At 35.9% G+C, this 14,148-nt stretch overlaps 1 protein-coding gene across 2 annotated transcripts; it reads left to right on the top strand.

Moving 5' to 3' along the window:
- Positions 1 to 9,195: 9,195 nt before the first annotated feature.
- On the top strand, positions 9,196 to 13,644 carry LOC137734594 (E3 ubiquitin-protein ligase XBAT33-like). 2 transcript variants are annotated; one of them, XM_068473830.1, is made up of 10 exons: positions 9,196 to 9,650; positions 9,784 to 9,843; positions 10,196 to 10,267; positions 10,458 to 10,642; positions 10,998 to 11,158; positions 11,251 to 11,309; positions 11,394 to 11,440; positions 11,514 to 11,657; positions 11,846 to 11,937; positions 12,677 to 13,644. In XM_068473830.1, exons 1-10 carry the CDS (start codon positions 9,474 to 9,476, stop codon positions 13,213 to 13,215), a joined length of 1,536 nt encoding a protein of 511 aa, XP_068329931.1. In that variant the 5' UTR covers positions 9,196 to 9,473; the 3' UTR covers positions 13,216 to 13,644. The 2 variants fall into 2 exon arrangements, with proteins under 2 accessions (XP_068329931.1, XP_068329932.1); XM_068473831.1 differs by having other exon boundaries at positions 9,579 to 9,650; positions 10,200 to 10,267.
- Positions 13,645 to 14,148: the final 504 nt, after the last annotated feature.

Raw genomic sequence — 14,148 nt, forward strand, 5'->3', positions numbered from 1 at the left:
ACATATTTGTAAGGAAGAAGTTAATTTAAACCACATATTAATGAAACTCTTTTTGTCAACTATAAGACTCCAAAACAAAACAAAACCCTAAAAGACTCCAAAACAAAACTGTCGAACACTCTAATGCTTTAGCACATTCAATCACATATATTAAACATTAGTCTGTTCTATCAACTATATTTTTCTCTCAAGTGAGGCATATATATATTATATGGGCCCTTATAACCAAATATATCTCGGGCTACTAAACCTAGTTAGAAACTAATTATATATATATTTTTTAGTTTTACATATATTAAAATAAACGGTTAAATGGATACCCGTTTATAATCGCGGGTAATACCCATAACCGCCCATTTAAATTTCACGGGTAAACGGTTACCGATAACCGTAACCGTCAAATTTAAATGGGCGGATAATCGCGGTTACCCATAACCAATGAGTATTTGTCTATCCCTAAGAGCAGTTCCAGTGTTGGCTGGTACTCGAGGGAAAGGCTGGTGAACAAGGCCGTAGAGCCCGAGTGAGAAAGTCCACCGTGTGGCAGCCCAAGGGACAGGTCCAACCCAAGGGAGGGGCCTGACATGAGTTGCTAGCCTGAGAGCTCGAGGGCTTTATGACGCACGGCTGACGTCACCAGACGTCAGCCACTTTTTTTTTTTTTTTTGTCAAGCGCGTGGCCCTCAAGCGAGCGTATGGGCCGACAGGATTTCAGGAATTGGGGCCCGTAACCCATTGAAAATTGTTACCGTTGGGAAGCCACGTGGCTTCCCACGGTCCGTTCAATCTCAACAGCAAAAAATTTTGGACCGTCTGATTTGCAACCGTAATAAAAATAAAAAAACCTTGTTTAATATCAACCGTTGGATCTGAGATCAACGGTTGATATTATTAGCCTTTATAAATAAAAATAAAAAAACAGTTTTAAAAATCATAAATGTTACCGTTGAAGTGTTGGAATTCAATTTTTTTTTTTAAATCCAACGGCAGAGATTAATTAGTTGAATAAAAATTTTAAAAAAATTATAAAAAATCAGAAAAAAAAATTGAAAAATTTAAAAAAAAATTATTTTTACTTTTCTATAAATACCTTCTCATTATCATCTACCTTACACATAAAAAAATTGAAAAATTTTTAAAAAAAATCTTATCGAAAATCCATCACCAATAATTGTCTTTTTCGGATTATGACACGTGGCGCAACGAGAACGATTAAAAATCTGTCGGTCCGAAATTACAAATAAAATGATTTCGTATTATTTTATAGCTTTTTAGATAATGACACGTGACGCAACGAGAACGATTAAAAATTCCAATCCGAAATTACAAATAAAATTATTTTGTATTATTTTATAAATATAAAAAAATACTAATATTTTATTGTCTATTGCCTATTGCCTATTGCCAGGGCTATTGAAGTGCAACGGTAGAGATACAAAAGGCAGTTACTGTTAACTGGGTGGATAACATAATGTATTACCTAGAGGGAGGGTTCCCACGCTTAAACTGCTCTAATCGTAGCATTGGATTAGGATAGAACACATGATAATGTACCTGTGTCTTGCAAGTTCTTTTTCGGATATAGAGGCCCACAGCCCTAACGGGCCCACAGCCACGCTAAACTTTCACCTAATTCTTTGCGTACAGGTGGACTTTAATCGATGAGAAAAATCTTCTAGTCTTGCACTCAAACCTTTCTCACATGAAAGCGATCCCCCACCCTCTATAAGTAGTGTGAGTGATCCCCATTCCTCAACCGTCCGATCTCCGGTGATCGATTTTTACTGACATCATTGGCAGTCGTCGGTGACTGAGTATATCCCACGTGTCCGTTTTCTGCAAAAAATCATCTAGTTGGCATGATGATCGGCTATGCATTCACTCTCTCTTTTTGGTCGAGTTCTGCACGCATGATTATCGTGGTCTGTGGACCACCTGATCCCTTCTGCCACTTACTTTGTTCAAAAGTCCTAAAATACATGGATGTATCGCATACATTGCTGGTTTGGTGAATTGTCATCTAATCCAAATTGTGGGAATTTTAAGCATTAAATAGTTGTTTGGAAGTAATTTTCTTTTTATAAAAATCATGATATTGCCAACTTGAAAGGGGAAATACTTTTCTTATTGTAAAAACCGACTCATGTTTCCACTCAATTTTTATTATAAAGATGTATTACGTTAGTATTCGTTGCTCAAAATGAATCACGCTAACGTTAAGAGAGTCATGAATCGAGTGAAATAAGAGTTTTACGGGAAAACTTCATTCAATTCTCGATGCAAATGGAGTTTGCAAATTCTTCTTGGAATTGGAAACATTTTGGAAAGTGGACCCTAATCGAACAGGAAAAAAAAAGAGCACAAATTCGTATTCAAACATTTTTAATCATTAGATTGACGAGTTTACTTTTATTAGTAATAATGTAAGATATCATTGATAATGCTATTCACACACCTATTTTACCTTCCACGCATTCTTGCTAATTTTTTGTCATTGATCTTCTTCAATTCACTTGATCCGAGGGCTAAAAATTGAAAATAGTGTGAGAAATAAAAAAAAGATATGTAGATACTTATGGAACACAATCTCCACTCTACCAGAGGAAATTATGGATCTAAATCTCATAAATGACAACCGTTGTTGACTAGAATAGATCATCTTCGGATCTCTTCCACTAAGGTTACCGGATCAAGTGATTCGAGCATTTGAAATTTCATCTAATGGCCACCTGTTTTGACCCGTTGGATGAAATTTCAAAACAGGTGGACTGTTGGATAAAATTTCAAAGGTCAGATCACTTTATCCAGTGGCATTGATGGAACTTCTATGGTAAATGGATATATCGCCACCGTGACGTTCAGTGTGACAATGCCAAGGATATAACGACATGTAGAGAAAAATTAACACCTGGTATTGCTTTGGTTGCACATGACATCATGGTGACATTATAGTATCAAAGATACAATGACATGCAGAGAAAACTTAACACTTAGTATTATAGCTAGGGATGGGCAATGATTATGGCAGGCGAGTAACCGCGGATATTTACCCATAACCGTTTAAGCTTGTACCCACATAACCGTTTACCCGTTGGGTATTTACATAAACGGGTATACTCATACCCATAATTGTTTATAAATGATTAACCATACCTATAACCGCATACCCATTTACCCATAACCGCGTACCCGTTTACTTTTTTTTTTTCTTACCCGTCTACCTATTTTTTTAACAACTTGAAAATTAAAAATAAATTTGTCATAATTTTCTTCTTTCTAACTATTACATACTGTTATAAGTACATTTAACATGTACTTTTATATTAATGGCAATATTATTTATGAATATATGCGATGTCTCCCAATTATTTGACGGTCAATCTATTACAAGAATCATGCATAGTTGTAGGTTAATTAATATTCTTGTATATATATGTGTGTGTGTGTGTGTGTGTAAGTATGCATCAGTCTGCTAATAGGTTAATTTGATAAATATTTGGATTTTTATTTAGAAACATATGTTCATCGATCCAAGCCATTTAATCGATTTATAATTTTGGGGTCAAATATTTATTGAAAACTCGAGGCCAATTATATATTTATAGGTACACATCATCTAATAATAACATGTTTCTAAATGCTCAAAGTAATCATTATCTTGAATTGGTCAAAGCTCCAAAACAAAACTGTCGAACACTAATGCTTTAGAACATTCAATCACATATATTAAACATTAGCCCGTTCTATCACTATATTTTTCTCTCAAGTGAGGCATATATATATTATGGCCCCTTGTAACCAAATATATCTTGGGATACTAAACCTAGTTAGAAACCTTTTTTTTTTTTTTTTTTTTTTTTAGTTTTACATATATTAAAATAAACGTTTAAATGGGTACTCGTTTATAACCGCGGCTAATACCCATAACCACCAATTTAAATTTCACAGGTAAACAGTTATACCCATAATCATTTATTTATCTAAACTGTTACCTATAACCTTAACCGTCAAATTTAAATGGGCGGATAACCGCGGTTATCCATAACTAATGGGTATTTTCCCATCCCTATTGAGGATCCTCCTGACCAAACCCATCGGGCCGTTGAAATTTTATCCAACGGCTACAATTATTATAAATTTTAGAGGGGATCCCTATTTGTAGCAGTTGGATAAAATTTCAACGGCCCGATGGGATTGGTCAGGATGATCCTTACCCTTTGCTTAGGAGAGGATCCTAATCCGCATGTTTTGATATGAGTCGAATGTATTGCACAATCATAGGTATGGTCTAATAAGTAGAGCAATTAAAGTGTCCATAATTTGAAAACAAAATTGCACTAACTGTCGTTGAATGTTTTATCATGACTCTTCCAGAATTAACATGGAACTTTTTAGTTACACATCAAATCTCATCATGTCATTGAAAAAAACTCTCATCTTTTTTAGTGTAAAATATATCGTTGTATTAAAAAAAAAAAAAAAAAGTTACTCATCAAATCTCATTGTTTCATCAAAAATTCTATCCGACTCTTGTTTTGAATTTTCCTCACGATTCATGCAGATTAGTATCCAAATTTGAATTTGAATTCGCATGAAGCTATGAGAACTACAAGTAATTTTACATGTTTTCGTTGAGTCGTTTACAACAGTAAGCTTCATTTTTGCTGGTATTTGTTACATGATTCGCGAGCATTATACATTGATTGTCTTATGTAAGTAATTGCTCAAGAGGCTTTTGACATTGATTGTGTTAGCTTCGGGGGCTTTTAACATTACCATGATGGAGGACTACGTCTTACTGTTCGAATCATGTAAAATTATTTATTCCACCATGATAGGTAGTTTAGCTTGTACAAGTACCTATATGGCAGGTAGTTCAGACTGTAAAAGTACTTATATAATAGGTAGTTTAGATTATAAAATATCAGTTGAAATCTAAGTTTATGCCGACTAATATTATAATATGATAGGTAGTTTAGCTTGTACAAGTACTTATATGACATGTAGTTTAGACTGTAAAAATACTTATATTATAGGTAGTTTAGATTGTAAAAGATCAGTTGAAATCTGGGTTTATGCCGACTAATAGGGTACCTGAGTTGAAAAAAAAAACAATAGAAAAATAATATAACTAATAGTGAGGCCCCCCCAAGAGATTTATAGGTGTTCGAAATTTTGGAAATGTCCTAAATTAATTTTAGGAAATATGTGGTGCGAATAAAATGACTCTAACTTTGGCTTATAGCACACAGTTTTTTGTGAAAAAAAAAATTAAAATTTTTAGCTTTAAGAAATATTTTGCGCTGGAGTTAAAGAAAATATTGAAAAATCTTTGGATGTGATCCTACCGATTATTAGGTCCTGAAACTATTTTTTTATTGATTCTTAAAGTGAGAAAATAGAAAAATATCTTTAAATTTAGGTTTTAAATCATTGATTACAAGTGTTTAAAAATGAATTATAATATATTTTGCATGGAAAAAATATATTTTGAAAATCATGAATATGATAGTTTGTTGTTATTGTGAGAGAAATAAAAGAAACATTAACAAAATAAAAAAAAATAAAAAACTGAAAAAAAAAATTGAAAAGGCAGGGATGAAAAGGAAGGAATCGGTATGAATATAGCGACTGTTTCCGGTATAGATCGCTATTATTTTAGCGATTAATATGAGAAACAATCGCTATCAAAGTACCGATCGTATCGTTTTTTATTTTTTTATATTTTTTTTTTGTTTTTCCATTGAATAGCTATAGTAGAATAAAATAATAATCACAATGCAAAGTATCAACCTAACAACAAAAAGTGCTGACACATGGAGTCCTATTCATGGACCTAAATAAAAATTGGACTAATCTAATTGTTAGGCCATAAAATTGGGAAAGGGATCCTTTCTGGATCTCTTCCACCAAATCCATCCAATCACCTAATTCGGACCCTTGAAATTTAGTCCAACGGCTAAAGTTATTATAACTTTTAAAGAGGTCTCTTGTTTGTAGCCGTTGTATCAAATTTCAAGGACCTAGATTGATTGATTGATTGAGTGGATTTGGTGGAAGGGATCTGGAGAGGATCTCTTTCCAATAAAATTGGACCTATTTCAAGTCAGTTTATTTACACATAACATATTTGTAAGGAAGAAGTTAATTTAAACCACATATTAATGAAACTCTTTTTGTCAACTATAAGACTCCAAAACAAAACAAAACCCTAAAAGACTCCAAAACAAAACTGTCGAACATTCTAATGCTTTAGCACATTCAATCACATATATTAAACATTAGTCTGTTCTATCAACTATATTTTTCTCTCAAGTGAGGCATATATATATATATATATATATATATTATATGGGCCTTTATAACCAAATATATCTTGGGATACTAAACCTAGTTAGAAACTAATTATATATATTTTTTAGTTTTACATATATTAAAATAAACGGTTAAATGGATACCCGTTTATAATCACGGGTAATACCCATAACCGTCCATTTAAATTTCATGGGTAAACGGTTATACCCATAACTGTTTATTTATCTAAACGGTTACCCATAACTGTAACCGTCAAATTTAAATGGGCGGATAACCGCGGTTACCCATAACCAATGAGTATTTGCCTATCCCTAAGAGCAGTTCCAGTGTTGGCTGGTGCTCGGGGGAAAGGCTGGTGAACAAGGCCGTAGAGCCCAAGTGAGAGAGTCCACTGTGTGGCAGCCCGAGGGACAGGCCCAACCCGAGGGAGGGGCCTGGCATGAGTTGCCAGCCTGAGAGCCTGAGGGTTTTATGACGCACGGCTGACGTCACCCAAATGTCAGCCACTTTTTTTTTTTTTTGTCAGGCGCGTGGCCCTTAAGCGTGCGTATGGGCCGACAGGATTTCAGGAATTGGGGTCCGCAACCCATTGAAAATTGTTACCATTGGGAAGCCACGTGGCTTCCCATGGTCCGTTTGATCTCAACGGCAAAAAATTTTGGACCGTCTGATTTGCAACGGTAATAAAAAAAAAAAAAACCTTCTTTAATATCAACCGTTGGATCTGAGATCAACGGTTGATATTATTAGCCTTTATAAATAAAAATAAAAAACCAGTTTTAAAAATCATAAATGTTACCGTTGGAGTGTTGAAATTCAATTTTTTTTTTAAATCCAACGGCAGAAATTAATTAGTTGAATAAAATTTTTTAAAAAATTGTAAAAAATCCGGAAAAAAGATTGAAAAATTAAAAAAAATATATATTTTTACTTTTCTATAAATACCTTCTCATTATTATTTATCTTACACATAAAAAAATTGAATTTTTTTTAAAAAAAATCTTATCGGAAATCCATCACCAATAATTGTCTTTTTCGGGTTACGACACGTGGCGCAACGAGAACGATTAAAAATTTGTCGGCCCGAAATTACAAATAAAATTATTTCGTATTATTTTATAACTTTTCAGATAATGACACGTGGCGCAACGAGAACGATTAAAAATTCCAATCTGAAATTACAAATAAAATTATTTTGTATTATTTTATAAATACAAAAAATATTAATATTTTTTTGCTTATTGCCAAGGCTATTGAAGTGCAACGGTAGAAATACAAAAGACAGTTACTATTCACTGGGTGGATAACATAGTGTATTACCTAGAGGGAGGGTTTCCACTCTTGAACTGCTCTAATCGTAGCATTGGATTATGATACAACGCATGATAATGTACCTGTGTCTTGCAAGTTCTTTTTCAGATATAGAGACCCACAGCCCTAACAGGCCCACAGCCATGCTAAACTTTCACCTAATTCTTTGCGTACAGGTGTACTTTAATCGATGAGAAAAATCTTCAAGTCTTGCACTCAAACCGCACTCAAACCTTTCTCACGTGAAAGCGGTCCCCCACCCTCTATAAGTAGTGTGAGTGATCCCCATTCCTCAACCGTCCGATCTCCGGTGATCGATTTTTAATGACATCATTGGCAATCGTCGGCGACTGAGTATATCCCACCTGTCCGTTTTCTGCAAAAAATCATCTAGTTGGCATGATGATTGGCTGTGCGTTCACTTTCTCTTTTTGGTCGCGTTCTGCACGCATGATTATCGTGGTCTGCGGACCACCTGATCTCTTCCGCCACTTACTTTGTTCAAAAATCCTGAAATACATGGATGTATCGCGTACATTGCTAGTTTGGTGAATTGTCATCTAATCCAAATTGTGGGAATTTTAAGCATTAAATAGTTGTTTGGAAGTAATTTTCTTTTTATAAAAATCATGATATTGCCAACTTGAAAGGGGAAATACTTTTCTTATTGTAAAAACTGACTCATGTTTCCACTCAATTTTCATTATAAAGATGTATTACGTTAGGATTCATTGCTCAAATTGAATCACGCTAACGTTAAGAAAGTCATGAATCGAGTGAAATAAAGTTTTACGGGAAAACTTCATTCAATTCTCGATGCAAATGGAGTTTGCGAATTCTTCTTGGAATTGGAAACATTTTGAAAAGTGGACCCTAATCGAACGGAACAGAAAAAAAAAAAAGAAAAAAAAAAGAAAAAAAAAAAACCACGAATTCGTATTCAAACATTTTTAATCATTAGATTGACGAGTTCACTTTTATTAGTAATAATGTATGATATCATTGATAATGTTATTCACACACCTATTTTACCTTCCACACATTCTTGTTAATTTTTTGTCATTGATCTTCTTCAATTCACTTGATCCGAGGGCTAAAGATTGAAAATAGTGTGTAAGAAATAAAAAAAGGATATGCAGATACTTATGAAACACAATCTCCACTCTATCAGAGGAAATTATGGATCTAAATCTCATAAACGACAACCGTTGTTGACTAGAATAGATCATCTTCGGATCTCTTCCACTAAGGTCACCGGATCAAGTGATTCGAGCATTTGAAATTTCATCTAATGGCCACCTGTTTTGACCCGTTGGATGAAATTTCAAAACAGGTGGACCGTTGGATAAAATTTCAAAGGTCAGATCACTTTATCCAGTGGCATTGATGGAAGATATTTGGCTCGTTGTTGATTACTAGATTGAAAATAAAATTATTAAAAATAAAATCGCATTATTATATTTTTCAGTTAGGGGGTCATTTTAAAGTTATAATAATTATAACCGTTGAATTTTCATCCAACGGTCCACACTCTTTGATCATGAGGATCCTTGGATCAGGTGAGGATCCTGATCCCTCTTCTCCACTGTCTGTCAAAAACCAGCACGCTCCTGCCCGACAAAGTCAAACCCCCAAATCCAAAAATCCTCCATTTTCTTATCCCATTTGTCATTCTTCGACCTCACTCCCCTTTTCTGTCATATTTAGGCTGTAAGCCTTCCACGACGGTGGACCTAAATTATCCTTTTCTTTTTCAATTTATTTTCCAAATTCCACAAGCTTTCGTATTTATAGGTAGAGACAGAGAAAGCGGGACGGGGGTAGAGAGAGAGGGAGAGAGGAAGGAAATGGGCAATTCATTCGGTTGCTCCGCCTCCGGCGAACGGCTGGTTTCGGCGGCGAGAGACGGGGATGTAATCGAGGCCAAAATGCTCTTGGATTGCAATCCCTGCCTCTCCAAATACTCCACCTTCGGCGGCCTTAACTCCCCTCTCCATTTCGCCGCCGCTAAAGGCCACAACGAGGTGCTTTGTCCGTCCTCTCTTCCCCTTTTCTTTTCTGGGTTGGTTCTTGTTTTCAATTTTTTAGATTGGGATTGTTCTTTTTGATCGGATTTTCGATTTTTGTTGTGGGTTTTCTTTTCTGGGTTTGATTCAGATTGTTTCTTTGCTGCTGGAGAATGGAGCTGATGCCAATTCCAGGAATTACTGCGGGCAGGTACGAAAGTTGGTGCTTTTTCTCATCTAGATTATGATTGTTTGTCAGACAGTAATTTAATTTGTGTTTCAGAATCCCCATTAGAGTAAATTTTGGCATTTGGGTATTGATCTGGTTAGAAAGTTTAGTGATTTGTTTGCTTTGTCACATAAATCGAACCCTCTTATCGAAAAAATTGAAGCTCACGAGGGGATTGAACTAATTTCATGCTTAAGGGCCATAGATTTCATTCTAGCGGATGTAGTTAGGGAAATGCAGCTGGTATATTTTCCTTTATGTTCAACGAAATTGTTGTTCTGTGTTTGATACGAATGTTGATTAAGTTATTTGATTTCTGTGTTTAACTTTAAAGACAGCATTGATGCAAGCATGCCGATATGGACATTGGGAAGTTGTACAGACCCTCTTGCTCTTCAGATCCAATGTAAGTTTTGATTGTCTCATTGTATTTTTATTGCTATTTAACTGGATTGTAATATTTGAGTAATGAATCTTTCATAGTGAAGCTAGATACATCAGTTATGCTTTGAAATACTGTAGTTTTTTTTTCCACTTAGAAAAAAATATTGATTCGAACACACAATATTTAATCATAGTATTTTTCTTTATACTAGGTCACAAGAGCAGACTATCTTACTGGTAGGACTGCTCTTCATTTTGCTGCTATAAATGGGCATGTAAGATGTATAAGACTTGTCGTGGCTGACTTTGTTCCAAGTGCTCCCTATGAATCTCTAACTGCTCAGACAGAGTGCGACAGAGGTGATAGTGCAAAGGTCGTGAACAAAAATGAGCAAAGGTATTTGGGTAGCTTCTGTTTTATTTGTCAAGGAGATTTTTATGAATGTAAATTCTCCCACGATTGGAGCAATAATGAAAAGAGTAGCGATGTGGGATTGCTTTCCATTTCTACAGATTCAAAGTGGCTAAGTCACTAAATTCATTTTCTGCATGAAGTTTTCCGTGCACTATGTAAATAGATGCAAACACTGTTTAGCCCATTCAAATTTTTGCTGGTGTTATATCGCCAAGATATTTATATTTGTTTAGGTTTTGAATAAACCGTTATCGGATAGGTTATGCTTTTAGATTGTACAGAAGCATTTGATCTACACATATCTTTCTTGCTATTTATTCATTCTATTCCAGTGCAGTGCTCTATCCAAACTTGTAAATAAGGTAGCAGATTGTGGTATTACTGCTCTCCATATGGCTGCATTGAATGGATCTTTTGGTTGTGTACAACTCCTACTTGATCTTCAAGCAAATGTGTCTGCTGTGACGTTTCATTACGGGACTTCTATGGATTTGATAGGTTTGCTTTTTGTTTAGTAACTAGTATGTTAACCGAAGGAATGTTGCTTTCCCATCCTGCTTCAAACTGAAGTGGAAGTTTATTCTTTGTAGGTGCTGGAAGTTCTCCACTGCATTATGCTGCTTGTGGGGGTAACTTAAAGTGCTGTCAGGCAAGAACTTGTTAGTTTTGACAGCTTGTAAATTAGTTTCTCTCTCTCTCTTGGATTTAAACTGATGGTGTCCGTATTTTTTAGATCCTCCTTGCAAGAGGTGCCAGCAAGATGACTTTAAACTGCAATGGGTATGGGTCTTTTGGTTTTAACAATTAATGTTCTGTTACTATTAAATGATTAATGTGAAGTATATTTTTTCAGGTGGCTTCCAGTTGATGTTGCCCGAATGTGGGGGCGCCGCTGGCTTGAACCACTTCTAGCACCCAATTCTGACTCATCAATACCAGCGTTCCCCCTATCAAGTTACCTATCTTTGCCTCTCATGAGCATAATGAACATAGCAAGGTAACTCTTGAACCAAGTACATCTATGGATACTAACACTTACCAAGTTTCTGGATGTCCAGTGCTTGGTGTCGAAAGTTTCACGCAAAGGATGCCACATACTCATGGACACATTAAAATCCATAGGAAAATTTTAATGAGTGTATCAGTGTCACCACATAGACTCAAGTTCCTTGGAATTTACTGCAGGGAATGTGGATTTAAGTCTGTGACAACATCAGCGGACGACGCAGATACTTGTGCTGTCTGTCTGGAAAGACCATGTTTGGTGGCGGCAGAAGGTTTGTCCTGCAGTGGTTATTTTTCATGTCTTATGCTTTCCTGATACTTTACAAACTACCTTTTCCCATAGTATAGCCGAATGCTAACATTGTTAGCTAGTCCTATAACTATTGTAGTTGCTTACTGATAATCCTTTCCCGAGGTCCTTAATAGTCTTGGGAGGACATTAGATTTGATTCATTTAACTGGAGTAAAAGCCTTCTGGTGTTACCACGATAATAATTCTGATTGCATGTTTAATTCATTGGTCCTATTTGTTTGTTTTAATATTGTCTTAGATGGGTGGGCAGGATTTTACCAAGTTACGAACCGGATAAGAGGCAAAATGGTTTCTTGGCCTCTCATGCTCCCAGTCTTAAATTCATAGAACCCAATATTTTCAACCAGTATGTGCATAAATACAAATGAGGCATTCCAGTAATATATTGAAAATAAGAAATGCCAACTCGGGATAAAGTCATGTATATATGCATTATGTAGTTTGTGGTGATACATTGCTTACTTAATGGGTGAGCTTGATATTTCATAAAAACCCTATGACTTTTTTTTTTCATTTTCTCTTTCTAATAGTGATATGCCATCCTTTAAAATATTGTATATCTCTTCGATTAACATTGAAATCTTATGAGTTATTCCATTATCGTGTTCAACCGCTGTTATGTTAAGTGTCTACATTATAGAAATTCAGTTATCTTATGTACAAGATTATACTCATCCTTCGTTTACTTGTACCTTCAGGCTGTAAGCATGAGCTTTGTGTAAGATGCGCACTATATCTTTGCTCAACAAGCAACATACCTTCGGAAACGGTGGGCCCACCTGGGTCCATTCCGTGCCCATTTTGTAGGCATGGAATCATCTCCTTTGCCAAATTGCCTGGCTCCCCGGCAAAGGAAAATAGACTACAGATGTCACTTGGCCTTTGTACCCCTTGTATGCTTCATCCTCGTGACCCAGAGCGTCTATCTCCAGCTTGTGCACCAGAGATCCGAAAGAACCGTGTGGCTTCAGTTTCTTCAGATATGCTCTGTGCAGTCACCTGCAGTCCGTTTCCTTCTGTCACCATTCCTTTGTGCACCTGCAATGATGGTCCATGCCCACCATTTGAATCCCGGGAGGTAGAAACCGGAGATGAATTGCCCAGACATCCCCAAGCAACATCAACAGACCAGGATAAGATGGAAGGGCCGAGACTTGGAAAAACATGCTCAAGCATGTTTTGGAGCAGAAGAAGCTGCACCAGGGAGCATCAGTGCAATGCTGAAATAAATGCTTAACTAGTTTGATGGCGATGGCGTGCCTTCTCATGTGTCCCAGTCAAAAAGGAATTTTTGATTTTACATCAGCGTTGTGGGGTGCTGTATGTTTGATCCCTTCTGGCCGTGGAGTGTATGAAATTAAGCAAACCCGCATTTGCCTCCTGTTTTTGTTCGGCTGGCTACATGGTGGATCTCGGTATTGGCATCACAGTGTAATGTTCTCTTATGGTATTTCCGGCGGCTGTAAAATTTGTATGTTTGGAATATACATTGATTGTAATTGAATGTGAACAAAGAAAAGAAAAGAAAAGAAAAAATTCGTTTCACTACATTTCTTGAGAGATTGTGCACCAAACAACGACAGTGCAAGTGAAATTAGTGCACTCTTGCTCTTTCGCATTATAGCGATGTTCTAATATAACTAATCTAAATATTGCAATTTTTCTCTTTTCCTTCCCCAATCTTTCCTCCCTTTTGCTTACATTTTTATGGCCCTATAGCTCACGGATGCCATTGCTATGAGCTTTTTGTGTCTCAGTGTTATCTAAGGGTTGTCTCAGTTTGATCTAAGCTTGTCCGGATAAGGCCTTTATAACTTTTTCGTCTCTAAAGATCGTTCTTCACCATAAATCCTCAACCATTTGTCCCTGCTTCTCAGCTCATCAGGTGTCTCCTCCAAGGACCTCTTCCGGTGACACTTTGGTGGTTTGTAGCTTTTAAAGAGCAATTCACACTATTTTGGTATGATGAGGGAGTGTTCGTAGCTCGGGTGGCTTGTCTACCCTCATTTTCTATTTATTCATTTGATTCGTTGATCCTTATTCTAGGCAGTGATAGCTTTGTGACAGCGGAGATGATTATTTTAATTTTTCAAATATAGATTTCTTTTTTACTTGTGTGTTGCTATATGCGTTTTTAATGTAATTTATCATGCAAAATTGAGGTTTTTCT

The sequence above is a fragment of the Pyrus communis genome, chromosome 5, assembly GCF_963583255.1.
Source record: "Pyrus communis chromosome 5, drPyrComm1.1, whole genome shotgun sequence".
NCBI lineage: Eukaryota > Viridiplantae > Streptophyta > Magnoliopsida > Rosales > Rosaceae > Pyrus > Pyrus communis.